The following is a 23,378-nucleotide window of genomic DNA, read 5'->3' on the forward strand; positions in this document are numbered from 1 at the left end:
CAATTTGCCCACTTGTTTCCGTGATACGTCTGTAAATGATATAGTTATAATATTGTCAATTGTCATATCTATTCTGGGTATGGGTCTGCCATCCATTGCAGCAGATCTCCATGCATCAAAGCGAAGCCATTGCGGAATCCATAAAGTCATTAATATAGAGCTCAAAGTTCATCCTTTTTTACACCCTCAATCTCCATCAACTCAGTCTCAAAAATAAGCGTCGATCCAGCCGGAATCGGTCCCATGGCCCGATTTCCGTACCCCAGCTCCGGAGGAATAGTTAATTTTCTCTTATCCCCAACGCACATGCCGATAAGGCCCTGGTCCCAGCTATAGTAAACACAGTGTACGATTAGCGATTGACTCATAAAGCGCTTGGAATATAGCATTCCTTTCTTTAAGCTATGCTAGTGAAGAACGTTATATGCGACCACCTACCCCTGAATAACCATGCCTGTTCCCACCATAAAGCCCAACGGAGACCCGCGATCATAGCTAGCATCGAATTGTTTGCCGCTTTCCGCAAGGGTGCCGCGGTAATGCACCTTAATGGAGTCGCCGCTGAGGGTGCGTCGCTCACAATCCACGGTGTGTATCTTTTCAATTTTCAGCCCATTGGGGAGCTCCTCGGTGGTAGTCGCAGCAACAAGAGAGGAGAGGGAGAGCGAGACAGAGAGGACCGAAAAGAGGGACGGGAGATGCATGGTTGCTGGTAATTATACCTGGTTGAATTTTGAGCTTTCTGATTGTTTTGTTGTGGTTTTAAGATTGGGGAGATTTGAGACGGCCGAGACGTCTTTTGCTGCGTGCCGGCAGGTTTGTTTAAGCTTATCTGTTAAGTTCGGCGGTTAGCTGAACCCTCTACGTCGCGAGACAACGGACTATTTTAGCACTTTGTAGCTCCTGGAGGGTCTGAATTTCCCTGGAATAGATCATTATTCATGAATCTATCCCCAATATCAACTCTAGACTGGCAAGCCAATTATCTCCACAAACCTCGTCATTAAGTACTGGTCAAGGGCATCAGCCTCTTCTTGCAACGACATTCTCGGCTCTTTTAATAAGACACTTGTCGAGTATGAAGCTGCTTCAACATACCCCCACAATAAAGCTTACCCGGAGGATAACGTTGCTATTTACAGGTATCTCTGCGAGCTACACTGCTTGCATCTTCACTGCGGCGGTGTTTTTCAGTAAGAATTTCCAGCTCACATTGTAGAAAATCCGGGATTCGATTGGCTAAACAATGTCAGGATAAAGGCAAAAGATTGCTGTATGCCCAAGGCTTCACGCTTCTTAGTATAGCAATAATCCCTTGTTTTCCGATAGTGTGACGGTTGAGCAAGATTTCTTGAGAATCAATGGTCGAGACCCTCCCCGTCTGACTCTACAGGTGGGAGATCTTTGATCTCGCAGGGCCCGTTGAAGGTGAGTATCACTCAGCTCAGGAATGCTTTGTCTGCGCTTTCCTCTGTCAAGTTTATTCCAAGTTTCACACATCACCGTTCCTCTGCCGTCACTAGGTACCCCTAATATCCTGAATGGAACACAGTTTGACGCAGCCCTGGTGTTCAAACCCCCACACCCTCTTTCTCTCCGACATCGATATTACCGTCTTCCATCTTGATATACCCAGAGTCGGTTTTAATTCCGCACGTAGGCCAGATTACAGCCACGAGGGAGCGGGCAACGCATAGAAAGAAAGCTTACAGACGCCCACAAAGTGTGCTGTAGTCACTCTCAGTCGTCCACGAACGTTGGCCTCCTGAACCAGGTGGTCTTCAGTCATATTCCAGCATTCTTTTCGGTTCCTCCTTCTGGTACCGGCGAGCCTCGGCCAAGTTCAGAGGCTTCCTGCGAGTACCTAGGAGTTCCCTTCTTCTCCTTACAATTCCTCCATCATCGTTGCTATGGGTCCCAGGATCCACAGGGCTATAATCCAACCTGAGAAATATTCAGAGGAACAAAACACAAGAAAGAACCAAAAAATTAAAAGAATCTTAAGATCCATAACTGAATCCATGTTAGCATCGCCTAGTTTCCGCATGGGAGGTCGAAGAGAATAGGACAACATCCTGCCTTATGGGGCTTCGGGGAATCTGCCAGGTTAGGATTGAATGTAGTTCACAGTGTTCCAGACATAAGTGCATATCTGTAGCAAACAGAGGCTTGAAAAAGGTTCATCCATTTTATTTGCAGGAAAAAAGGTTGGGGGTCCGTTTTTTGGAATAAGGAAACTAGTTTGCTTAGTTTTATATCTACTGGCAAATGTTTTTTCGTGAGCATGTGTTTTGTCATGGTTTTGTCACGTTGAGGCCGTGATGACAACATAGGAATATCAAGCCCATTTAGCAGAAATGTTAACAAAACCTTAACTTTTGTATGTCTACATAAATGTTTTATATACAGAGCAATGGATTGTCTCCTATGATAAATACCTTGATTACTGGCTGGCCCATTGCAAACTGAATACCTTTTCTCCACCCCGGGAAAGCGCAACTTCTACGCTCCCATCGGCATTTCTAATAGTTTTAGGGATGGTCTCGCCTTTCCTTTCAAGTACAATCCTTGAGGCACTCTTATCAGCTTCGGGTAGCTTGTAAAACTTCCTCCCATATCGACTCAGGAAATTTTCAAGCCGCTCTTGAGTGACATCGCTTTCACTGATGATACCTGTCTCGATCGCATCTTCCAGGGCCTTGAGGACATACTGAGTTGCGAAGGATTGGGTGTAAACACCAGCCGCTGGTGTCGCTCCCTGCTTGGAACTGGTTGGATGTGGAGCGCTGTCACTCCCGCTGCGCAGGTGGTATTAGCTTGTGGCCATGCCCGAGCATCTTGTGGCTCTAAACTTACAAGAAGAATTTTGGATCACCGCTGCATGTGGCTTTCAGCAAAGCGTTTCGGTCTTCGGGGGTTTTTGCAATAGGCTTGCAGAAAGCAAGTGGATTGACGGTGTCATCGATTGTTAGATAAAGATGATGAGCAGTGATGGTTGCTACGTGATTTGTCAGTACTTGGACAGTGTCTGGCATTCGCAGGGATTACGGATGCGTACCCGCAACTGACGGTCCGCAGGAGCGAACAGCCTCTACGGCCGCAGCTGTAGAGCAATGTTCCAAAATAATTCTCAGGTTCGGGAAGTGCTCGTGTATTCTCTTCAATGTGGGCAAGAATGCTTCTTCAGCGTTCATCACATTGACATCGGGGACCTCTCCGTGGATATTGAGTACGAGGTCATGTTTCTCCATGGCTTCGAACACAGGGAAAAAGTCATCTAAGTTTGCTACTCCAGAAGCGGAGTTTGTCGTGACACCTAGTGATGAACGTCAATCATGTGTGGACGCCTGAGTCAAATACCGGACACGGTTCCAAACAGGGATTCCTAGGTTATACCTTGAGGATACACCTTCACACCAGCAATACCGGCGGAAGCGGCTTCCACAATGACCTCAGGAGTGATTGAGGGGTAAGGCTCAACACCATCAGCTTTGACATATCAACGAAACCGTAGAGAGACAGCAACTTATATGGAGATATAAAGACATAAGATAGTTCACATTCGGCTCAATGGCCTGTAAACGGTTCTGGTACTCCAAAGCATGCTTGACTGTGGTAATTGGAGGGACCAGGTTTGGCTGCAAAATGCGTGAGCTCCTGTGTGGAATAGATATATAAGTAATTTCTCCAGCGCTCACCATAACGAATACGGTATCAACACCTCCCTTTCGGATTTGAGGCGTGATCAGTTCCATCATTGGCCCATCACGCAGATGGACATGCATATCCGCTGTTGGAGGGAGCTCCAGGTGGCTGACTTCCTTGAGACGCATCTTGCCCGAAAAGGATCGGAATGGCTGGCAGTTGAACTGCAAAGGTCTCTTTGGAAATAGGCTTGTATACAGGTATCTAGAAGTTCTATTCAGCGGAAGCCGGGGGCATGACATCTCGATTATCCGTATAGACGGGCCGAAAATGATAGCCCTCGTTATAATGACATCCCACTTCGGAAAAAGTTCCCCTCCACCGGATAAACTTCTCTCCTCCGAAATCCACTGCCCGTTAGATACCCAGTACCACATTTTGTAGAATCGCAATTCCCAGCCACCCCAGACAACACAGTCTCAGGAAGGCAGAGAGATGACTGGCATCAGATTACTCTGAAAATATAGCAATTTCATAGAGAAGCAAATGCCAGTCGAATGCGGATACCATTACGGAGTACAGAATTTTTAAAGTTTTTTCTCCCTTCACATCACGAAGAAATTAGCTATCTTCGCATACCCTCCACCAAGAGTCTTGTCTATTCTCGCCATTAAAGGCAATGGCTTTCCAAGCCTGGAAAACTTCCCTTTCAAGGTCTATACTGCGCCCTCTCGACGAGTAGCACTACCGAGGGCCTCGAAGTCTGAACCACTCTCACCGCCAGGTTGGGATGCATGAAATTAACAATGATGCCCAGAGAGCGTCAATACTCTCACTTTTGAGAGGTCTATGGAGCAAAGCGTGTTATTACAACATAGCTATGCTTTCATGCAACCTGTTGTGCTCCCCAACAGTCCTGCGTTCTCCATTTTTTGCTGAGAACTCAAGCGGGCTGTGGGCTGGCACACAAACTACATACATGAGGCGATGAATGCCGCTTCAAGAGCACCCTTCCTCAAGCCAAAGGGCACCTTGTATGTTCTCGATGGGCCGGAACGACGTAGGGCCGGCGGCCTTTGCAAGGCGGGCTCAATCAATCCGGGACACTGAACAGCAGTGGAAATAGGTTGGTGCCGTTTCAGTCGACAGCGGGAGCAGCTCGACCAGTCTCAAATCATGGCTAACAGCGAACATGCGCCCCAGCAACCTCACCGCCAGAAAAGGGAACAATACTGCATCCGAGCGCTCTGCATGCCAGGCCGTTCGGACACCTGGCACACCCAGGAATTGCTTATGTAACCTTCCATGACGGTCTAGGCTCGATATCGACTAACGCGCCTCATCAGCGCCCGAATCACGTGCCTCTACTCGAGGGCGGTGCCGTGGCCCAGCCTTGTTCGGTGGCTGTGGGGTGAAATCGATTTTGCTGCGGAACCTTGTGTTCGTCGCAACGTGATTTAGAGAGTATCAGCGTGTTAGGGCTCGTCGAGACTCCTGTTCTCCCCTTGTCTGGCGCTGAAACTGCCTGAGGCCGTCAGGCGAGAATGACATAAGGGCAACCGGCCAATCATTCGCCGCGCCTTCGTGAGCGACAGGGCGGGGGGCATCCAGCCAATCGCCACCTGCAGTTGTGCGGGAGGCAGACGCTAGTCCCGATTCGGGCGCCCTACCCCCTCTGACCCAACCTCCCCTTGAACCTCACAACCATTCATCATCACCATCACAACCTTGCTCTCTGCTGCTGTCATCATTCTATGCTTGCTTTCTTTCACCCTTGAGTGAATTGCCACCTGGTGCCTGGCATCGGTCACACAGACAAAGATCGCTCCATCCTAATTGGAGAAAATGCAGTGAACATCTTCCCAACCACCAAACTTCCTGCCTTCGCTCTTGTACGCCCAGTTGGCATCCACTTCACCTTTCTATCCAACCCGAAGGGCCTCTACACCGAGCTATCGAATAAAAATTCTCATTTTCAATTTTGTGTCCCTTCCAGTTCCCTTCGGCCCTTCCCCTTTCAGCTTAACCGCACAAAAAATTAGGTGGGCAGTCCGCTCGGCCGTTCGAGACCCCCACAGCACTTGTTCCAATTGTTCAAGATGCTGTGTCGTTTCTAGAACTCTTTTCTGCCTAACTGTGCCTTGCCCTGTCCTACTCGCGTGGCCGATGAAATCATTGTCGTAAACACCTTGCCTCAAAGTTTCGACGGAGAAACGCTTTGTCATCTTCTTCCTTCTACTTGATGCCTTGCAATCCTCTCCTTTCTGCTTGGCTGCCTGGCTCTTTTTCGTCCCATCCCTCCCGCTTTCCAGACTTTTCGGCGACTTGCGAAAAGAATTTCGCAATTAGCCGCTCTGTTGCTCTCCTTCTACTTTTTTGGGTGATTGCTTGCCTGGCTAGACATACCTTGGTTAAGGCAACATAGCACTCTGTTCGACCGGAGGATCAACCTTTCCTTGGTCCTCTCCCTGCGTTTCTATATTCTGCACTTTTCCTTTCTGTCTCCCTTGTCTATCGTACGCAACATAAAAAGGAAGACATACCCCTCCGTCTTCCTTTATCTGCATTTCATTCAAACTCTTTGACTTGCTACAACACGAGTTTACCCGTTGACTCTACTACGCTTTCGATCACAACAGCATTTTAATCGAAAGTTTGCATCGCATTCCCGTCTTACTCTTGATATTGCTTTGCCCTACCAGCTACCACCTGGTACTTCAACATCTTCTTGCAGGTGTTTCCACCTACATAGCTACGCATTTTCTTTTGATCAGTCATCCGCCATCATCACCATGCCTCACACTTATTCCTCAAGCACTTCTCAAAGAAGTATATCAAGCGGGCTCAGCTCTTCATACTCCCGCAATTCAGAAGGTATGTTTTACTCAATAGTGGTGTTGGACCCAAGTTTCTGCTGGTTGCCGCGTCCTTGCATTCAACGGCCAAGACATTTTTAAACGCATACTAATTCGAGCTATGGGTTCTCGCAGGCAAGAGTCAAACCTCAAAACCTCAGACATCGAAACCCCTCATTCACAACAGCGGAGGCCGCAGCTCAGACGAGAAGAGGCGTTCAGACTGGGATGGCGGCAGATGGAAATAATCGATCAATTTCCTATGTATCAGCAGAAGCCTCGAGTCGAAGCATTCCTCCGTGATGCCTTAAAGAGGCGGACGCAACCTCATCCAACTACAGCTTCGCTTTCGCTTCAACAAACAACCACAGCACAAGAAGTGAGGCGAGAAGCATCCACATTGAGGCGCATGATGTGTAATACGGAGGCATTGACACCCGTTTTTTTCCGTCGATGGTCACTTTCCGGAATGCAACATCCGTGTTTCCTGTCTACAGTCGAGAAGATTCTTTGAACAACTTTACGCGCCTGTATCGCTATTACAGATACCCACAGTTGTGCGATCAGAGCACGAATTAGTCAATCCCTGTCATTGGACTTGTATACTATATCGAAATTCTGCGTGACTTCCTCCGCCACATCTCCTCCCACCTAACTAGTGACAAAATCATCTCGAACGGGGCGTGGCGGGCGACGACAACCTTTTCCCCCAAAAGTCGGAATACAAATAATTCCATTGGTCGAAGTTCCTAACGGCCGTGGCATACCACGAGGCTGTCAGGCGGTGCAGGCTTTGTGTATTTCCTTTTTTTCTCCCTCCCTTGTTCAATTTTGGATTTTGTACAACAGCCATCATACTAGCGGATTGTATATTATTGACCTATTGTTGATTTTTAACTTTTTGATAAGCCAATGAATTTCTTGTTTTTGACCAGGTGAACTCTTGGACTTTTTGAAATTTGACTCTTACCTTGCATTAATTGTTCTGGGTTGCCCGCCGAAAGCACTCAGCCTTGTGAAAGCTTGTTTCACAGCCATTATACCCTGTACAGGATACTTTGTTCGGCGCTCCCGTGATTTCAGGCTGCTACCTACTGGAAAATTGCCACAGAGCAAACAGCTGCAAAGGCATAGGAATTTGACATGTTCGCAGTGACAAACCTGATCGCGGGGTCAGCTTCGTGCATCTGACTTGTTTCAGCTCTTCAAGCACCCCATGAAACTCAACAAAACAGTTTCAGAATACAGAAAACTTGCGGCTAACCCTAAGTACGTAACCCCCACATCACCCCAAGCTCCAGACCTGTTGACAAAATATCCCCGTACTTTTAAAACCAAACCCCCACCCCAAAAAAACACCAAAACCAATTTCGGAGAATTACCACTATATTTAGTCTCCCTAAAACACCATCCTTAATCAGATACCTCAGAAACCAGGAGCCTGACACCCTTGCTATCCATCTTGACAGGCGGATTGAAGAAATCGTGTTTGTATTTCACGTCGGTGATGTCGGTTTCGTACAATTCGAACTCAAAGCGGCGGAAGACGGTGCCAAATGCGTAATTCAACTCTGCCCGTGCAAGGCTATGCGTAGGGCTAGGTTAGCGTTTCTCGTTTTGAGAGATGATAAGAGCATAGCCCGCTAGGATGAACCAGAAAAGCATTTTAGGGGGTCAGTGAAAAAGGTACTTCAGCCCCAAGCAAGCTCTCGGTCCCCGGCCGAATGCAACAAGGTATCGTTCTAGGGGAGTTCCATCTGATGTTTTGGGATTATCCAGCCACCGCTCAGGGATGAATGAGTGCGAATCGGGGAAATGGCCTCATCGTGATGAACGTCTACAATCGACATGGTGATGGTGGTATTCGCGGGAATAGTCCATTTCCCATACTGCAAAGGCTTGTCGTGAGCACGAGGGTTTCATCCTGAGAGGCCATATGACAGACGAAGGGATTCTTGGATGCATGTTTTCATATATGGCAACTTCTCCAGCTCCAGCAGGCTTGGGATAACATTCTTGTCTGGGAATGCATCTGCAACCTCCTTGTGAAGACGCTGGTAAATATGCGGAGTGTTCAATATATGAAAAGTGCCAACATCAAAGGGTATATGCTGTTGTTCCTACACCAGCCGCCACTACAATCTGGGCTTCATCGAGGAGACGTTGCTGTGATTTCTCCTCTGGCGGAAGGGAGCTTCGGAGAATTTCGTGAAATATTGTAGGATGGAGCTTAACTTTACTAACGGCTTCTTCTCCCCGAATAATTTGGCCGATCAGATCCCAATGATCCTTTTATAGATTGTTCGGCGCACACTAGAATGTTAGCCAGCAAGGGGCAGGGCGACTCACCCGCCTTAGCCTCAGCAGACTTGCTGGATCGGGTTGAATCTTTTCGACAAACCAGTCGGGCAGTGAATTAACCAACTGCTATTCCGTCAGTTCGTTGAAGTGAATCCCAAGGCCCATTATATATATACGCACAGGAAGGAACCACGAGAACTGGGAAGCAAGATGGGCAGACAAGCCCATCACCATCAATGCATCATGAAATGATTCAAAGTTCGGATTTTCAAGATGCCTGTAGGAAAAGCCAAAGGAATATTCCACAATTACATCGCCGGTATAAGCAGAGTGAGCTACGGTGATGGCCAACGGCTTTGATTTAGTGGCATACTCGGCTACCCTTTTACATAGCAACGCAACATACTCGCGGACGACGGGTTCAAGGACTAGGATAGCTCGTCTCGAAAACCTGTGGGAGATGATTAGGGAAGTCGTTCGCAAATAGATTTGAATCGAAGCCGCTCTAACATAGGATTCAAGGCCCCGCGACGCCGGCGGTGGGTTGCGCTATCGATGGTTGAAAATGCGGCAGCCTCAGTTCCGAAGATTTTGTTTCACCCTGGCTTGCTGACCCTTGGGTTCTTCGCATACATCTGGTCATAGAACTGGGCATCTCTGATATGTACCTCGTCCGGGGTCACCCGAACGATTGGGCCAGTAACGAAGATTAGCTGGATGTTCATGTCGCCTCCTGGGAAGGGTATACAATTGGTAGCACACCGAATTTGTCGTGCAACTCGTCAACCTTGAATGAGTACTGCCCAATCTTTACTATCTCGTAGTACGCCTCGTACCATCTTGTGAGCGCAGCGAGCTTTGGACCTGGGAACTTGGCCAGTGGACTGAAATACAGGCGATAGACCGCCAGCGAGACAAGGTACAGAATCCATATAGCCAATGCGGCTGCAATGACTCCTTCGCGGTGCGTTTCTGAGCAACTGTGATACCAATGTTGCAGAGCCATGGGTAGCTTTGGCATGGGAGGAGAACCTCAGAGCAGTCGATTTCCGCACTTGAACGGCGGGAACCTTGCCGAACTTTGTATGCCCAGGAAGCACCCCCGTCTACACACATGGGGGCGCGAGGCCGGTCGAGCTGGTGGGGCTGTTACTGCGTGCTGTTCGGCTCGGGTGCGCCGCTAGGCTCGCGCCGGCGACGCGGATGTATGTGGGCTTTTCCGTTGACGTTTACCTGTCATGTCGACTCGACGGGGCTCGGACCCGCACCCGTGTCACATTTAACATTTAAAGCCGTTGGGGCGTCCCCCAGCGTGTTGGCACTTTAGCCTGGCCTGCCCCATATTTTCTAGTTGTCGAAGGTGCTGAGCAGAACCTCTTCTTCAGCCACCCGAGTTTGCAGTCATGACGAGCAATCCAGAAAAGTCCTCCGGTGCTCCCAATCCCCCGAATCAAGCCAGTCCTGAACCAGCAAGCGCTCCTAATAACCCAGAAGAACACCAGCCCTTGGAGGTGGATGACATTACCTCCGACACAGACTCTACCTTCAGCGACAGGAGTTCAACCGCGCAGAGTGCATCTATAACATCTTCGATCTTGAACTACGAGTACTCAAATGGTCGAAGGTATCACGGGTACCAAAGAGGGAGCTATGTCCTCCCCAATGACGAAAAGGAACAGGATCGATTAGACCTGTTACATCACATCTTTCTTCTCTTGCTTGATGGTAAATTAATTCGCGCTCCTATCGGCTCTGATCCTCAAAGAGTACTGGACGTCGGGACGGGAACTGGATTATGGGCCATCGACTTCGCGGACGAATACCCTTCAGCACAGATCGTAGGCACAGACCTAAGCCCCATACAGCCAAGCTGGATCCCGCCTAACGTCAAGTTTTACGTGGATGACGCTGAGAACGAGTGGGTGTACGGTCCCGACGAAGCATTTGATTTTATTTATTCAAGGAACATGGCTGGTGGCATCAAAGACTGGGACAGATACATTGGCCAGGCCTTCCAGCATACAAAGCCCGGAGGGTGGCTTGAGTTGATCGAATTCGAAGCGCTAGTGACCTCGGACGATGATTCGAAGAACCGGGTGCCTTATGTAGACCAGTTCCAGACCAAATGCAACGAAGCGGCGGCGAAATTCGGGAAGAAGATAGACCAGGCCCCGAATCACAAGCAGCGAGTGATCAACGCCGGGTACGTCGATGTTCGCAGTGATGTGTTCAAGGTACGTAACAACCCCATGCAATATTTCCTCCTCCCGCTCCGCCTGACGACTTGTTTTTGATGCTGATTTACAATCCACAGGTTCCCATAGGCACTTGGCCCAAGGACAAGAAGCTCAAAGAAGTAGGTCGGTACTTCGTGGAGCATATGATGATGGGCGTCGAGGCGTATTCACTTGGGTTCTTGGGAAAGGTGCTGGGATGGAGTAAGGACGAGTGCCGCGTTCTGATATCGAAGACAAACGCAGAGCTTCGAGACCGAAAAAATAATTTATATGTTCGATTGCATATTGTCTACGGTAGGAAACCGAGCGCGTGAGTGTGACATGACGATTGGATGACTGGCAAGGCGACCATTATCTTTACTCTCACTTTTGGACATGAGGCTTGGGTTCCGGTTCTTGTCAGATTTTCCCAGATGAATGCTCCTTCGCGATAATATTTTTTATTTCGCAATGATTCTCCCTCAATTACATGCCTAATTTGGAGGGATCTCAGCTGAAGAGGAGATTCCTTGATATTTTATTGGTGATATTGGAAGATAGAGTTGACTTCCCCGGCTAGGTTTTTTGGCCAATTTCATACGGTTTCTTGCCCAGTCTCAAGTCTGCTTTTCTCTTCCCTTTAAAGCTGGCTTCACCAGCATTCAGCAATGCAATTTATGGGTAGATGGAGATGGAGTATAGGATACCTCTATTAAGTTTAGTAAGCTATATATGCACCTTAGCTACCTAGTCAAAGAGCTGAATAGCTTTGTTTTTCTTTCACTTGCAATGGCCCCTAAATGAGAAGGGAAAAGGAAAGAAAAGAAAAGAAATAAGGCACTGAGGATGCAAGAAAAAGTGGTTCGCTGTATGAGCAATTATGTATCAAAAACCTTTCGAACCTTTTAAAAAATTGTCCCATTTGCAGCTTGCATACCAGTCGTGTCGGCAGCCCTTTTTTCTTTTCTTTTCTTTTCTTTTCTTTTTCTTTTTCTTTTTTTTTTTCAATGCCCGCCAACCACCTGTCATCGATAGACATCCCTCTTCGTCTTAATGCACCAGCCGTCTTCTGCACCCAGCACTTGGCAGTCACGCTATTCATTTATTCCGACCTTGGGACGGCTGTTCGTGAGAATCCACGACGCTTCTCGCCGCCGTTCCACCACCGAAAAGGCGCCACATTACAAAAACCCGCCCCTAAACGGTCAAATGCTGCCGTGACCTTCGGGAAACGTCGAGGCTGCGCTTTGCCCGCGAACTCTTTTGACCCGGCGATCCGCGCTGAAACACCGGAGAGCATCCGCGTGATATTAATACGGGAGAAAATACGGAAGCCGCAAATGCATCTTCAAGTGTTCACGCACTTTTCTCGCCGCACAACGAATCACAAGGAGGGTCGAGTGCTCCTGATTGTGATGTGGTTTGCATGTCATCACCACGCTGGAAGAAACTGGTGCTAATTTGGGAAGCTCGGCGCCGTTGGCGAGAGGTCCGCTTTTTTTTCTTTAGCGCATAGCGGACGTGGAGACCGAACGGCGACGCCAACTCCGCTGCGAGTGGGGTAAGCCGCACCTGAAGATAGCTGCCACCAGCCGGTGTCTTGGTCGTCGTCAAGCGCATTGAAGGCCGGGATAGGACGGAGTGTTGCTGCTGCGTGAATTAAATCATCAACCTTCTCTTGTGTGAAGAAGAAAAAAGAGAAAGAACACAAAGGGAGATCCTCACTGACTCGCCAGAAAACAACAGGCCAAGCATTATATAGGAGCAAACAGGGCATATTTTGGAGACATTTACTCCGTACCTTGATGTTGCAAATGTGCGTCCATGGATGTCCCTGCTTGTGCAAGGAGGTTCTCTTTTGCACTTTTCTGTAGCTCCCTTGCCCTACTCACTGTTCCCTCAACAGTTCTTGAAAGAAAGAATAAAAAATCTGGGACATGTTTCAGGATTGCAGCTCATGATGTTTTTGTCAAAAATTAATTAACTGCCACAAGTCAATACTGGTCGTGCTAGTGTATTGTCGTGCACGGGTCATTGTACAAAGATGCTGGCCCATTCCAGCACGAGAGATAAGTGAAGGGCAAAAAAAAGGTCAAAAAAGGACCAAAAAAACACCAAAAGGTATGGAGCAAGGAAGAAATAGGAAAGACATCCATGGCTGCACGTTGTAATAGCCAATGCGAGACATAATTAGGCTAAACAAATAATATCAAATAATAAGACAGACTAGAAAGGCATAGGAACATATCCAAAAGATGGTCATGAAAAGGTATATATCCAATAGAGCATCTTTCAAAGAAGACAGGGAGGGAAGAAACCAAAAGCTGTGCAACATCGCCAACATCCCTAGTCAGAATGGTATGTATAAACTTTTTTTCATTCTAAATGCATTACATCGGAAGGCCATTCATTGGGGACTTTTCTGTCTGCTCAAAGACAAAATTTTCCAGTTTCTGCGTCATGCGCGCACAGAAACTATCCACATACGTCGTCCAGTAGTGCGCGACGATGTAGACCAGAACAAACCACGTCGGGATACTGATTGCAAAATTCAAGCCCGATCCCCTAGGGAGGAAAGGCGAGTGCTCCATCTCACCTTTGTCGTTCTTCCATTCTTTCCATGGCTGACCGGATATTCCGTAGATCATCCAAACGAGCACGGTACGGAGGAGTGTGCCGTGGGTGAGGTAGACGGCGAAACTGTTGCGTCCCAGCCAGAGGAAGAAAGGTTTTGAGAGCAGAGCTTTTGTGGACGGAGAGAGGTAGATTGATAAAATGACTAAGTCGACTCCCAGAGCCGTGTACCGTTTGCCCAGGTTGGTCTCACGAGGGAATATGTATTTCGACAGCTGGAGGAGGAAGTTGGACCAGCCACACCATTCGGCATGATGCGTTGGGTAGGAGGCGACGAAGAGACCGATCGAGGCGAGGACAAGACAGACAATCATACGGGTCCAGCGGCGAGAAGAAACGAAAGACTGCGTAGGTTGATGGTTGGCCATGTCGGACAGGAACATTCCAAGGTAAAACTGCTGGCCAAAAGTTTCTACGCGATTTAAGAAAAAGGTCGAGACGTCAGCTTTGATAGAGAAATACGGGTGAAAAATGATCAACATCGGCGGGCGGTGGCCTTACCTGTGTCTGCAGCAGGATTTTGCCAGAAATACATATACATTCCGACATACACCAGCATGCGATATCGATATTGTACATACATCGTGGCAACCAAGGTGACGTAGACCATCATGGAGCCCTTGAGCAGCGGCAACAATGCCCACTGATGGTCATCATAGTCCATATGGCCATTTGTCCAAGTAGCGAGGAATACCCGGAACAGTCTCTTAACCTCATGAAGAAACGACGGGTTGACGCTGACGCTGGAAAATCGTAACCAACCCGAATCACACCTTCTGCCGACCGTAAACGCCCCGAACTGCGCTATTGTCCAAGACAGAATGAGAGCGATGGTGGCGGGCATTATTAGCCGAATCGGTCGGCGGAAGGCACTTTTCGCAATGGAAGAAAAGGCAGTATTGTGATTCCCGGCTCGGGAGAGCCTCAGCGGTTTAAGCGCACAGACGTATCCTGTGAGAAAGGCAAAGATCGTGACGCCGATTCTGCCCTGCCAGGGGATACGGAGGACAGGGTGTTGTAACAATCGAATCGGGCCATTTTCGGTGTCTCTAGCGTTGAACAAGTTATAGTCGAATGCGCGAGCCAGGTGGGTGAGGAGCACAAGGAAGGATGCCATTCCGCGCAGTCCCTATTTCAAAGCATGCATTTGGCACAGGTCAACATACTTCCCGAAATAACTGTTATAATCGCTAGGAGAATTAGGACTAGGAGAGATTAGGAGCCTTGTAGGGAGAGCAGCAAAGGGAGAAGAAAAGAAAAGAAAAGAGTGACACTAAATGGTCTTTCTCCGTCGCATAACGGGGACTTACGTCGACCCATTTGACATTCCGTCCATTGTCGCCGCCAGAGCCGCTCGAACCCCCGGATCCCATGACGAGCTTGCGATAGAGTGAGGCTAAGAAGGATATAAGAAATGGCATCGGCAGGAATCGAAAAAGAGCGTGCGATTTTGCATTAATGATGGCAAGAAATGAGATGCCTCGGTAATGTTGTCGTCAGCGTGACCTCGGGCCTCCTTTTCTTTTCTTTTATTTTCCCTTTTTTTTGGGGGTTCTTTTCGGGGGAACTAGAAGATGGGTAGCACGAGGCTCGACATCTGGATAGAAAGGAGCGAATAGACGTCTCGTCGAAGGGGGCGTGCGTCAAGAGAAAGAGGGGGGGAGGAGGAGGACAGGAAGAGAGAGTGTGGGTTAATTATTGTGGGAGGAGCAAAGAAAAGCCATGGCGATGAAGATAGTTAATGAAAAAGGAGATTGAAGACGGTCGATCTCCACCAAAAAAGATGCCGGGCTGGTGCTAGTGGGGATCTTCGTCAGGTCTCAGCGTATCTGATGCGTCGCCTCCACACTTGACACCGGGGTTGAAGGACGGGGGTTCTGCCAAGCACACGCTCGGGCGGGATCAGTTGACATGCAGCGTCTGGACGTATGCACGCAGTACTCGCGAGCGGGAAGCAGAGAGACGAGGAGTGGACGCCCTTGGAAAGCTCAAAGGCGGATGGGGTGGGGACGTTGAATGTTGCTTGCGGTGAGAGATGACACCTGAATCCATTTTCAAGAGCAATTCCTGCAAGCCTTCCAGCCTCAGGTTCCGGAAACCCGGTATGATGCAGTTCGTTCAGGTTCGCCTGGAATCGCCCTCTCCGCATCCCCAAGCAAAGGCTCTCATCCAAGCCCAGAAAGGCCTGGCCTTCAAGACGCTGCTCTCTTGCCCGGGCCGCGATGTTCGGTCGGCCGTGTGCCAAGACCGCCAAGCCACCGCCCAGGACGCGTCTTTGGCTTGGCACATCTCTGTAGTGGGTCTCGCCAAGACGCCGGGGAAACAAACTCAGAGTGTCCTGGCCAATGGGGCGTCACAAACAGCCAGGGGACAGTCCGAGTTTGCAGGGGCCTTACCCCACCATCGCCGTTGAGCACCACAACAACCGCGCTTTGGTGTGGTTTCTGAATTTGTTCAGAGCGGAAATCTCCAAGGGACGGAGCGGAATGCCGTCGCACCCCCTTTCCGAGGATGCAAATCATTCTCCCCGCCTTCCGCTCCGCTCATGAGTCCGTCCTCCGTGTGCTCCATGTCAACCTCTGGAAACTCATAAGAGGTTTAACAGGTTTCCTGCGTCTCCACCAAAGACGTCTTCGTAATGAGAAGAGACACAACACCAGTAGTAGTAGAGATTCTTATCATAGCATCAGGAACGACTCCCAAAAGATTCGGTCGCCCATCTTACTCTTACACACATGCGTCGAATAGAAGCAAAAACAAGAAAACAAGGGGCATCAAAATAAAGAAAAAGCCCTTACATTTAGGAGCTAGGCAACCTCGATATTTTTTGGTAGTTTTGTCTCAATCTGCCTATCTGTTCACATTTCGGGGTAAAAAAAAAAAAAAAAAAAAAAAAAAATTAAGGGGGGGCGGGAACTGTTCATCCGAAGATGGAACCCTTCTCTGCCTTAAGTGCAGAGTCAAGGATCTCAATAAAAATTCGAAGCAGCATAATATGCTTTGCGTTGGCACCAAAGGAAAGAAAGTTCCGCAGCAGTGCCAGCATGCACCCTGGGAAAACGGAAACAAAAGAAGCAGCAACTTTTTTTTTGAAGGGTTTCTCTCTCTCCCCCCCTTTGCCCTACCACACTACATCCAAACTCTGTCAAAATTTGTGCTTTCACTCGAGGGCCTTTCATTCGCCCCCTAGATAAAGGACGCCCTTTTTCCACCGCCTTGTCCTCGCCATAAATCCCCTCCGATAACTTGATAGGATAATGGAAACATGGATCGACAAAGGGGTATATGGGGGGTATACAAGAAAGGCAAAAAAAGAACAGCATTACATTGCGAGAAAATAGACAGATCTTTCCCACACTCTTACACGGTATATGGTTAGGAAAGCAATAAAAAATAAAAAAGGCACAAAGAACCGAACCAGGTACATAGCGCAGACAGAGGAAATATGGTATTGAAAAAATTAGCAGGTATTTAATGAACCGGTGTAACCGCGGAACGCTGCACGGATATTGGTGACCGGGGACTTATCCCAAGTCCGGGTGAAGAAAACGACTCGCGCTTGCAATGCCAGATGAAGCAGATGCAGGTACAGACATGACATAGGAAATAAAAGCAAATGCCAGATAAGGAAACTATGTGGGAATCAAAACAGATTATTGGGATATGTAGTAATGTCGCGTTCTCATCCACGCAGTGACGACTACTTTCGCGCTCACTTTGGGAAAGGACGCCAGAATTTGGCATAACGCTCATGGTTGATGTATTGAGTCCAAAGCTAGCTACTGCCACATCGAATGCGAGTGACATGCATAAGTTGGATGCTGCTTGATGGCTCTTATGGTTCGATTGTGGTACGTCACGTTCTTTCTCCCATCGTCCCTTAGAACACAGAGTTGTAGGGTACCGACGGCTGTTGAGGAAAACGTTGGTGTTGAGAGTACGGATCGGTCTCTTGGAGCTTATAGTGATGCGTCTGTCCATAGTGCATTGCTTGTTGGGGAGTCGGCGATGTAGGACAAACGTACAAGAGGCCAGAGGCATCCTTGGAAGGATTGGCGTTGCTTGTGGGAGCGAACGCGTCGTTCTCAGGTGTGATTGGCGGAGTAATGTAACCATTGGTCATAGTACGCGGGCAATGGGATTTCTGGGGCGTAGCAAGCCCAATCTCACCTTCATACGGCTTAGAATCCTCCGCACGGTCCGTCGGAGGTGTAGGAGGGTTGTAGCTCTTGGTAACGGTGCTCTGACGGGCCAGAAACTGCTCCAAGATCTTCGATACCCGTGAATAATGGGCAGATGAGTACTTCCTGGCGAGAACGTGCGATGGTTGAAACAAATGCTGGGACAAGTTCACCAAAGTCAAAGAGTCATAATTGGATGCCCAATCATTATGCGAAGCTTGGGGCCGGTTGAGAATGCATCTTGACAGTGCTAATGCGGCACGCGAAAGATCTGCCGAAAGCTTGGAAACGAATTCCCTATGGAAGAGTGCTATTTCCAGGATGTAAAGGGCAAGATGTTCCACCTCTGGGTCATATGGGGTATCCATGACTGCGACTTGCAGGAACCCATCGACGGTTGGATGACCAATCGACCAGCCAAGGGTCTGGAGCACGTGCCATTCCATTTGTACGAACATGTCGTCGTCGTAAAGAGAGCAGCACATAGACTTCAGCTCCTTGATGGTCGGGACACGCTCTTTCTTGTCGCTGTATTTCGCGGCGATAAGCAGTGCAGCGCATCCCACCAGCTGATAATGTCTCTTATAGACAACTCGCTTCGAACAGTAACGATCTAAGAGGTTGACGGTCAAAAACAAAGTCCCTGGAAGCAACTGAAACGCAGCATGGGCTTCAATTAAGAAATCGAGAAGGTAGGGCCGCATAAACCACTGGATCTCAGTTTGGATGTCAATTGAGTCAACGTCCGGCAATGTTGCGGACTGTTACAGCTGAAATTAGAAAAACCTTGCAACATCACGTGTCCCAGGGTTGGCAATACTCACATCCATCAGATGCATATGAGCAATGATATCCTCCTGGTATTCCTCACGCACGGCTTTTGTCATCTCATCTCCCATCGCATACTGGCGTTCACGGGCGATTATCTTGGCATGCTCTTTGGGACAGACTCGGGAAGGCTGATAGTCGTTGTCATAAGACTCCACGAAGTAAGAATCACAAGCCCGGATATTAGACGTGCCATATCGCTGGTACGCCATCTTGTCCTGGTTAGGATGATCGAAGTTTCAATTGTGAAGACGCTCCGCGTAGCTTCGAGGTGAGAATTAGTGCAATAGTAAAAGAGTGTAAGGGGGAAACGGCACAATTAAATCAAGTGTAAAGGAGCGAAGATTAGTTGGAATAATTATTAAGGATTGAGGAATGGTGCAGACGATAATCTGCGCCACTTTGACAAGACTGAATCGCCAGGGTCTGTTGGAGAAGAGCTTTCATTCAAAAGTCAACAATTGAGGTCAAATGTAGTTCGAAGTGTAGAGACACAAGTAAAGCTGAGGGGACTAGTAAATGAGCAAAAACCTACTCAGTGCGGCGTCTTATCAACTAGATATTTTGCAACCTTCCGAGAACAACTGCCAAGACATGTAGGTGTTTGAAGTTCGGCTTATAGACTTGGTCAAAGCCGTACTGAGGTTCAAAGTGAACGACGAGCTAACGTCTCCACCTTCTTTGTGACCACGGATCTGCCCTTGATCCGACAATGTGGTTGAAAGAGCAGTGAGCTTGGCCCTACTTAAGTATTAGCGGACCTGCGAGAAGCACCGCTCCGTGGCAGCCTGCATTGGAGTTGAGTCGGGAGGTACACACTCTTCGGCTTGAACACTACTCAGTAGTGAAAGGTCACCGGGTATAACCGACTCCGATGAGTTTCGATGTATTGGTGATTGGATCTACAATGAGAGGCCGGTGTTAGTTTGGGTGTCAGATTCTAAAATAATCAAAAGCAAAGAGTGAAAAAAAAAGAACATATAAAGCGGCGTGGTAGCTGAGAGTCATGAAAAGAGCAAAATTTTATCATTCGGGTAAACCCCAGCATTTCGGGCCAAGTTTGAGAAAAGTGAGAGGTATGGCTATTCGGTTCACGGTTGCCTTGGGGTTTGTGCTCGGTAGATTTCATGTTATGAAGCTCGGTACGATCCCGGGGCACATATTGGTGTACACAGCCGGCAATTGCATGTAAAGGTACATGAAGCTATAGCGGTTTTCACGGATGTGATCCCGGCCCAAAAAAAAAAAAAAAAAAAAAAAAAAGAAGTATTGGACTCTGATGGTAGCTCGATGGATCCCAAAGATTTTATGTAGGCCGATACGCGTATATTTCCCATTGCGATGGCTCCAGGGCCGTATAATGCTTGGAGTGGCAATTGGCAGTAACGAAGGGGTCAAAAAGGAGGCGAACGACGAAAAGGTCTTACCAGGAGAGAAACAAGCACCAAGGGAAGCCTCAATTGCGAGCCAGAGCCTTCTAGCGTGTCCCTTTCTCGTGCTGGTATTCCAAGGGCGAAGTACCGTAGAGTTCACAGGATTGAGTCTCCGTGGAAAGGGGGAAGAAGCGAGGAGATGGAGGTGCCGGGAGCGATTGGGAGAGGGAAACGGCGAGGTGAAGTCGAAGAGAGGATTGGACGCAGGCTCGACTTTTCTATAGGGGCAGAGGAACGAAAGAGAGGCTTAATGGGTGGGAGACGAGAGTCAACCACGGCTGAATATATGTGGTTGACGGTAACTCTACCACGAGACCAATGCACCCGCACTCCCCAGACGTTTGACGGGAAGAGGAGAAACGAGAGTCGGAGAGGAGAGGAAGAGGAGAGAGAGATTGAGTTGGAGAGAGAAGGGGAGGGAAAGGGGCGAAAGAGGAATTCTCTCTCCTGAAGGGTTGGGAGGAGGGAAGAAGAAGAAGAAAGAAGAGAGCGTGCAGGATGGATCTGAGTTCAAAGGCTCCCATTCCCAGACTAGTCGAATGGGGTTGGAGGCTCCCCTTTGGTTTTGTTCGACAAGTGGGCTGAGGGACTGATTGGCTGGCGCCCATTACACACCGGTTTTGGCACCGCCGGCAAAGCTCTTGCGAGCGTAAGGGGTACGCTAATCCATTGGTATCCAAGGCGTACGTTACTTCCGTAAGGTAAGTTTCGACCTCTGTGGCCGTAAGGAGTACGGAGCACTGCTGTAACTACGGAACTCCCGCCCAGAGCCTGCAGGACAGTCCACCGTCCAGTTTCGAAAGCTCCTCGCCGGCCTTAATGGCAACTGTCTCAAGTGTGCAGTGGCTGTTTGATTTGCACTCGAGCATACATACATACACACACATACATAGAAGCCCTGTCTCGAGGATTTCCCCCCCTTCTTCGGCTCAAAACTTCTTTGTATGGGAGCTAGGCTTGAGCCAAGTGTCAGGTACCCTCGACCTCCTTTCGGTCAAAGATTAGACGGAAACGGACGTGTATCGAGGTATGGCAATGCCGTGACAAGAAGCGTTTGTCCGTACGTATTGTAAGTAAGCGAATCCTGGAAAAAGAGCTCGCGACCCAGGAACGCCGACTTTCAGAGACAAGCTGAAATTTTGGGGCCACTCACGGCACTTTGCTTGGCTGCTTAGTACGCCAGGCCCTCCCCTAAAAGCCTCGCTTCGTATTATTTGTGTTTGAGAAGGGAAGACTTATGTTACATGGGCTGCATGTCAACGCTCAAAGATCTTGTGGCGCTGAACCCTGCTTTATCTTGGAATTGATTTCGTGCCAACTCCACGCATCATAATATCGCAGAAGATGAAAGGTTCGACGGGAGCCAGAATGCATGCTGCTGTGCCCCGGCTTTCTCTTCTAACTACGTGTGGCTGCACAAGTGACAAAGAAGACAACCTTAAGACGTGCCTCGTCCTAGGTATCCTTCACGTGTGTTTTCGAGGGGACCAAAGTCAAGTAAATCTCTTGCTCTCGACCCAGAAGCTCCTGTTCCAGGTCGCGGAGCTACAATTTACTCCGGAGAAGCACGCGTCTCTGCTGCTTTTCGTCGAGATTGTAACCGTATCTTGATACAGGCAATTCGGCTGAGGCAATGGGGAATGGCTGTGTATTGTACCGTACCAAAGGCGCTGAGAATAAAATACTGGTTGTAATTTACCCACGCTTGACCCTTCACCGTTTGCTCCGCGACTCAGATCTGGCGGGTTGCAAAGATGTTACTCCCCGCGACTCCGCCGTCTTGAACTCGCGTCTCTGAGGAAGATGCCGGTGATGACAGGATTGCCGACAAATGCTTCAAATACCATGGATCTTAAAACTAGCAATCGTAGAAGGTCAAGAAGAGGGAAAAGGTCCCCGCGAAGGTGGCTGTCTTCTGGTCCTACAAAGTGGCTCCCTCCAACAGAAAATTTCTTCGACACTGGGGCAGAATAATAACCAGAAGCGTAACAGTCAGCACCTTGTTCAGCGGAATTGCCGGTAAGGTTGCTCGGGTACGGAAAAAGTATCCATAAATTTTTCTTTTTCTTTCTTTTTGTTTTTTGAGAGACGTACGGAGTATAAACCAAGCTCTCCCTCGCCGCTGTGAGAAAATGCTACATAACACCATCTTTACGGCCAGTTCTCCGCCGAGAATATTATAATAGGAAAAAGAAAAGCAGATTCGCAACAAAGACAGGGCCCGGGGGCGAGGGATCTTCGTCATCGCGTTTGCTGATGTGCCAGAAAAGAATAGTTTTGTGTCTCCCCCGACGGGCCATTACATGCTTATCCATTTGTTTCGTTAACGTTGTTTTCGGAAGGGATCGATTTTGGGAATGGGATCTCCGTCTTCTGGGCTTGTTAACTAACGCCGGAAGATTAAGTAAGGGTTGCAGACACAGAGCACCGAGAGCGAGAGCTCCCGGAATCTCAGACATCTCTTATTGATCTAGAACAACGTGGCCTTTTGAGAACTGTGGCCCTTGAGAAACAATCTTTGAATGAATCCCGTGTACATTAAATTTAACCTCAACTGAAGACCGTGGATGTTTGTTGAAGGGAGCCGTGGTTCCAGGAAGTTTCAAACGCCCTGCGTCCCAATTCTCAAATTTCCTTTTACTCTCCGGCTAACGTTTGCAACCTGGTTGGCTAGTGGGGGATTTGGCACCGCGAAAAAACGGCATCTTATTTGCCAATAAGCGCCGCTCAGATGTATCCTGTCCAATCAAGATTTGGCGAGTTTTCAAATAAATTACCACGCAAAGTTCCTCAGCCTTGTGGCGGCTGAGTGAACAATTCCTCAACGAAAAATGCTGGATGTCGGCAATCTATTGGGCGATTGTCCATATTCGACGCCCAAGTTTCTGCGATAACCTCGTTTCTTTGATAAGAACTCATACACGCCACCATACGTGAAAAGACCGCTGCGTGCATTGCCTAGCACAATCCAGGCGGGAAAGACCTTCGGGCGACAAGGCGGATGAACGTTCTAGGACCCCGAGTTCCGCCCAAAATCCCCACCCGCTAAGAAAATTTTTCTCAAGGGAAGAGAACCAAAGATAGTAGCTTTTATTCTACTCCGTAGGGTCTGGAATACACTCAGCCAATTCTCTTTTTATTTTTTTTTTGTGGTGAGAGACATCCCGGTGCTCCTACACGTATGATAGTTTGTGACGGAGTGCAAAACACTCAGTACAGTGTGGGGGTAGGTGTGACCGATCACAGAGATGGGATATATGTCGCAATGCTGCAGCATGTTCAGAA

The 23,378-nt window shown here is 48.6% G+C and overlaps 12 protein-coding genes across 12 annotated transcripts; 5 read left to right on the plus strand and 7 right to left on the minus strand.

Annotated features, from left to right (window-relative positions):
* Window positions 1-24: 24 nt before the first annotated feature.
* On the minus strand, window positions 25-757 carry CIMG_08075 (FK506-binding protein). The gene is made up of 2 exons (XM_001240911.2): window positions 439-757; window positions 25-330 (listed from the first exon to the last, which is right to left on the minus strand). Exons 1-2 carry the CDS (start codon window positions 702-704, stop codon window positions 162-164), a joined length of 435 nt encoding a protein of 144 aa, XP_001240912.1. The 5' UTR covers window positions 705-757; the 3' UTR covers window positions 25-161.
* Window positions 758-2,360: 1,603 nt separating this feature from the next.
* On the minus strand, window positions 2,361-3,833 carry CIMG_08074 (dihydroorotase, homodimeric type; the record flags this gene model as incomplete). Its single annotated transcript, XM_001240910.2, has 6 exons — window positions 2,361-2,798; window positions 2,857-2,998; window positions 3,059-3,316; window positions 3,397-3,489; window positions 3,527-3,638; window positions 3,699-3,833. The coding sequence occupies 6 exons, from the start codon at window positions 3,831-3,833 to the stop codon at window positions 2,444-2,446; spliced, it is 1,095 nt and encodes a 364-aa protein (XP_001240911.2). The 3' UTR covers window positions 2,361-2,443.
* Window positions 3,834-5,406: 1,573 nt separating this feature from the next.
* Window positions 5,407-7,397, plus strand: CIMG_12084 (uncharacterized protein). The gene is made up of 2 exons (XM_012358557.1): window positions 5,407-6,519; window positions 6,636-7,397. The coding sequence occupies exons 1-2, from the start codon at window positions 6,438-6,440 to the stop codon at window positions 6,746-6,748; spliced, it is 195 nt and encodes a 64-aa protein (XP_012213980.1). The 5' UTR covers window positions 5,407-6,437; the 3' UTR covers window positions 6,749-7,397.
* On the minus strand, window positions 5,598-6,369 carry CIMG_08073 (uncharacterized protein; the record flags this gene model as incomplete). Its single annotated transcript, XM_001240909.2, has 3 exons — window positions 5,598-5,969; window positions 6,189-6,234; window positions 6,323-6,369. 3 exons carry the CDS (start codon window positions 6,367-6,369, stop codon window positions 5,598-5,600), a joined length of 465 nt encoding a protein of 154 aa, XP_001240910.2.
* Window positions 7,398-7,913: 516 nt separating the features above from the next.
* CIMG_08072 (uncharacterized protein) lies at window positions 7,914-9,807 on the minus strand (the record flags this gene model as incomplete). Its single annotated transcript, XM_001240908.2, has 7 exons — window positions 7,914-8,085; window positions 8,342-8,454; window positions 8,625-8,789; window positions 8,850-8,924; window positions 8,982-9,252; window positions 9,435-9,534; window positions 9,564-9,807. 7 exons carry the CDS (start codon window positions 9,805-9,807, stop codon window positions 7,914-7,916), a joined length of 1,140 nt encoding a protein of 379 aa, XP_001240909.2.
* Window positions 9,808-10,204: 397 nt separating this feature from the next.
* CIMG_08071 (TAM domain methyltransferase) lies at window positions 10,205-11,800 on the plus strand (the record flags this gene model as incomplete). The annotated part of the gene is made up of 2 exons (XM_001240907.2): window positions 10,205-11,035; window positions 11,116-11,800. The coding sequence occupies 2 exons, from the start codon at window positions 10,205-10,207 to the stop codon at window positions 11,350-11,352; spliced, it is 1,068 nt and encodes a 355-aa protein (XP_001240908.2). The 3' UTR covers window positions 11,353-11,800.
* A 222-nt stretch (window positions 11,801-12,022) lies between these two features.
* Window positions 12,023-12,847, plus strand: CIMG_08070 (uncharacterized protein; the record flags this gene model as incomplete). The annotated part of the gene is made up of 1 exon (XM_001240906.2): window positions 12,023-12,847. A coding segment is annotated over one exon (455 nt), but the record flags the coding sequence as incomplete, so codon positions are not given.
* Window positions 12,848-13,407: 560 nt separating this feature from the next.
* CIMG_08069 (uncharacterized protein) lies at window positions 13,408-15,072 on the minus strand (the record flags this gene model as incomplete). Its single annotated transcript, XM_001240905.2, has 3 exons — window positions 13,408-14,063; window positions 14,153-14,780; window positions 14,962-15,072. The coding sequence occupies 3 exons, from the start codon at window positions 15,070-15,072 to the stop codon at window positions 13,408-13,410; spliced, it is 1,395 nt and encodes a 464-aa protein (XP_001240906.2).
* A 392-nt stretch (window positions 15,073-15,464) lies between these two features.
* Window positions 15,465-16,173, minus strand: CIMG_13271 (uncharacterized protein; the record flags this gene model as incomplete). The annotated part of the gene is made up of 2 exons (XM_001240904.2): window positions 15,465-15,989; window positions 16,048-16,173. The coding sequence occupies 2 exons, from the start codon at window positions 16,171-16,173 to the stop codon at window positions 15,465-15,467; spliced, it is 651 nt and encodes a 216-aa protein (XP_001240905.2).
* A 602-nt stretch (window positions 16,174-16,775) lies between these two features.
* Window positions 16,776-20,529, minus strand: CIMG_08067 (G1/S-specific cyclin Cln1). The gene is made up of 4 exons (XM_001240903.2): window positions 20,088-20,529; window positions 19,480-19,562; window positions 18,657-19,401; window positions 16,776-18,593 (listed from the first exon to the last, which is right to left on the minus strand). Exons 3-4 carry the CDS (start codon window positions 18,870-18,872, stop codon window positions 17,532-17,534), a joined length of 1,278 nt encoding a protein of 425 aa, XP_001240904.1. The 5' UTR covers window positions 18,873-19,401; window positions 19,480-19,562; window positions 20,088-20,529; the 3' UTR covers window positions 16,776-17,531.
* CIMG_08065 (uncharacterized protein) lies at window positions 19,180-20,544 on the plus strand (the record flags this gene model as incomplete). Its single annotated transcript, XM_012358514.1, has 5 exons — window positions 19,180-19,256; window positions 19,417-19,471; window positions 19,658-19,802; window positions 19,947-20,272; window positions 20,335-20,544. 5 exons carry the CDS (start codon window positions 19,180-19,182, stop codon window positions 20,542-20,544), a joined length of 813 nt encoding a protein of 270 aa, XP_012213937.1.
* Window positions 20,545-21,437: 893 nt separating this feature from the next.
* CIMG_13272 (uncharacterized protein) lies at window positions 21,438-22,147 on the plus strand (the record flags this gene model as incomplete). The annotated part of the gene is made up of 2 exons (XM_004445050.1): window positions 21,438-21,689; window positions 21,965-22,147. The coding sequence occupies 2 exons, from the start codon at window positions 21,438-21,440 to the stop codon at window positions 22,145-22,147; spliced, it is 435 nt and encodes a 144-aa protein (XP_004445107.1).
* Between the last annotated feature and the right edge of the window lie 1,231 nt (window positions 22,148-23,378).

This window comes from Coccidioides immitis, assembly GCF_000149335.2.
Source record: "Coccidioides immitis RS genomic scaffold supercont3.3, whole genome shotgun sequence".
Taxonomy (NCBI): domain Eukaryota; kingdom Fungi; phylum Ascomycota; class Eurotiomycetes; order Onygenales; family Onygenaceae; genus Coccidioides; species Coccidioides immitis.

Excerpts from the sequence above, each read along its gene's own strand:
- CIMG_08075 (XM_001240911.2), bottom strand. The coding sequence starts at position 704 with ATGCATCTCCCGTCCCTCTTTTCGGTCCTCTCTGTCTCGCTCTCCCTC. Across the intron at positions 331-438 it reads ACAGGCATGGTTATTCAGGG|CTGGGACCAGGGCCTTATCG; the intron begins GTAGGTGGTCGC and ends TGTTTACTATAG.
- CIMG_12084 (XM_012358557.1), top strand. The coding sequence starts at position 6,438 with ATGCCTCACACTTATTCCTCAAGCACTTCTCAAAGAAGTATATCAAGC. Across the intron at positions 6,520-6,635 it reads ATACTCCCGCAATTCAGAAG|GCAAGAGTCAAACCTCAAAA; the intron begins GTATGTTTTACT and ends GGGTTCTCGCAG.
- CIMG_08067 (XM_001240903.2), bottom strand. The coding sequence starts at position 18,872 with ATGGCGTACCAGCGATATGGCACGTCTAATATCCGGGCTTGTGATTCT. Across the intron at positions 18,594-18,656 it reads CTCATATGCATCTGATGGAT|TCCGCAACATTGCCGGACGT; the intron begins GTGAGTATTGCC and ends CAGCTGTAACAG.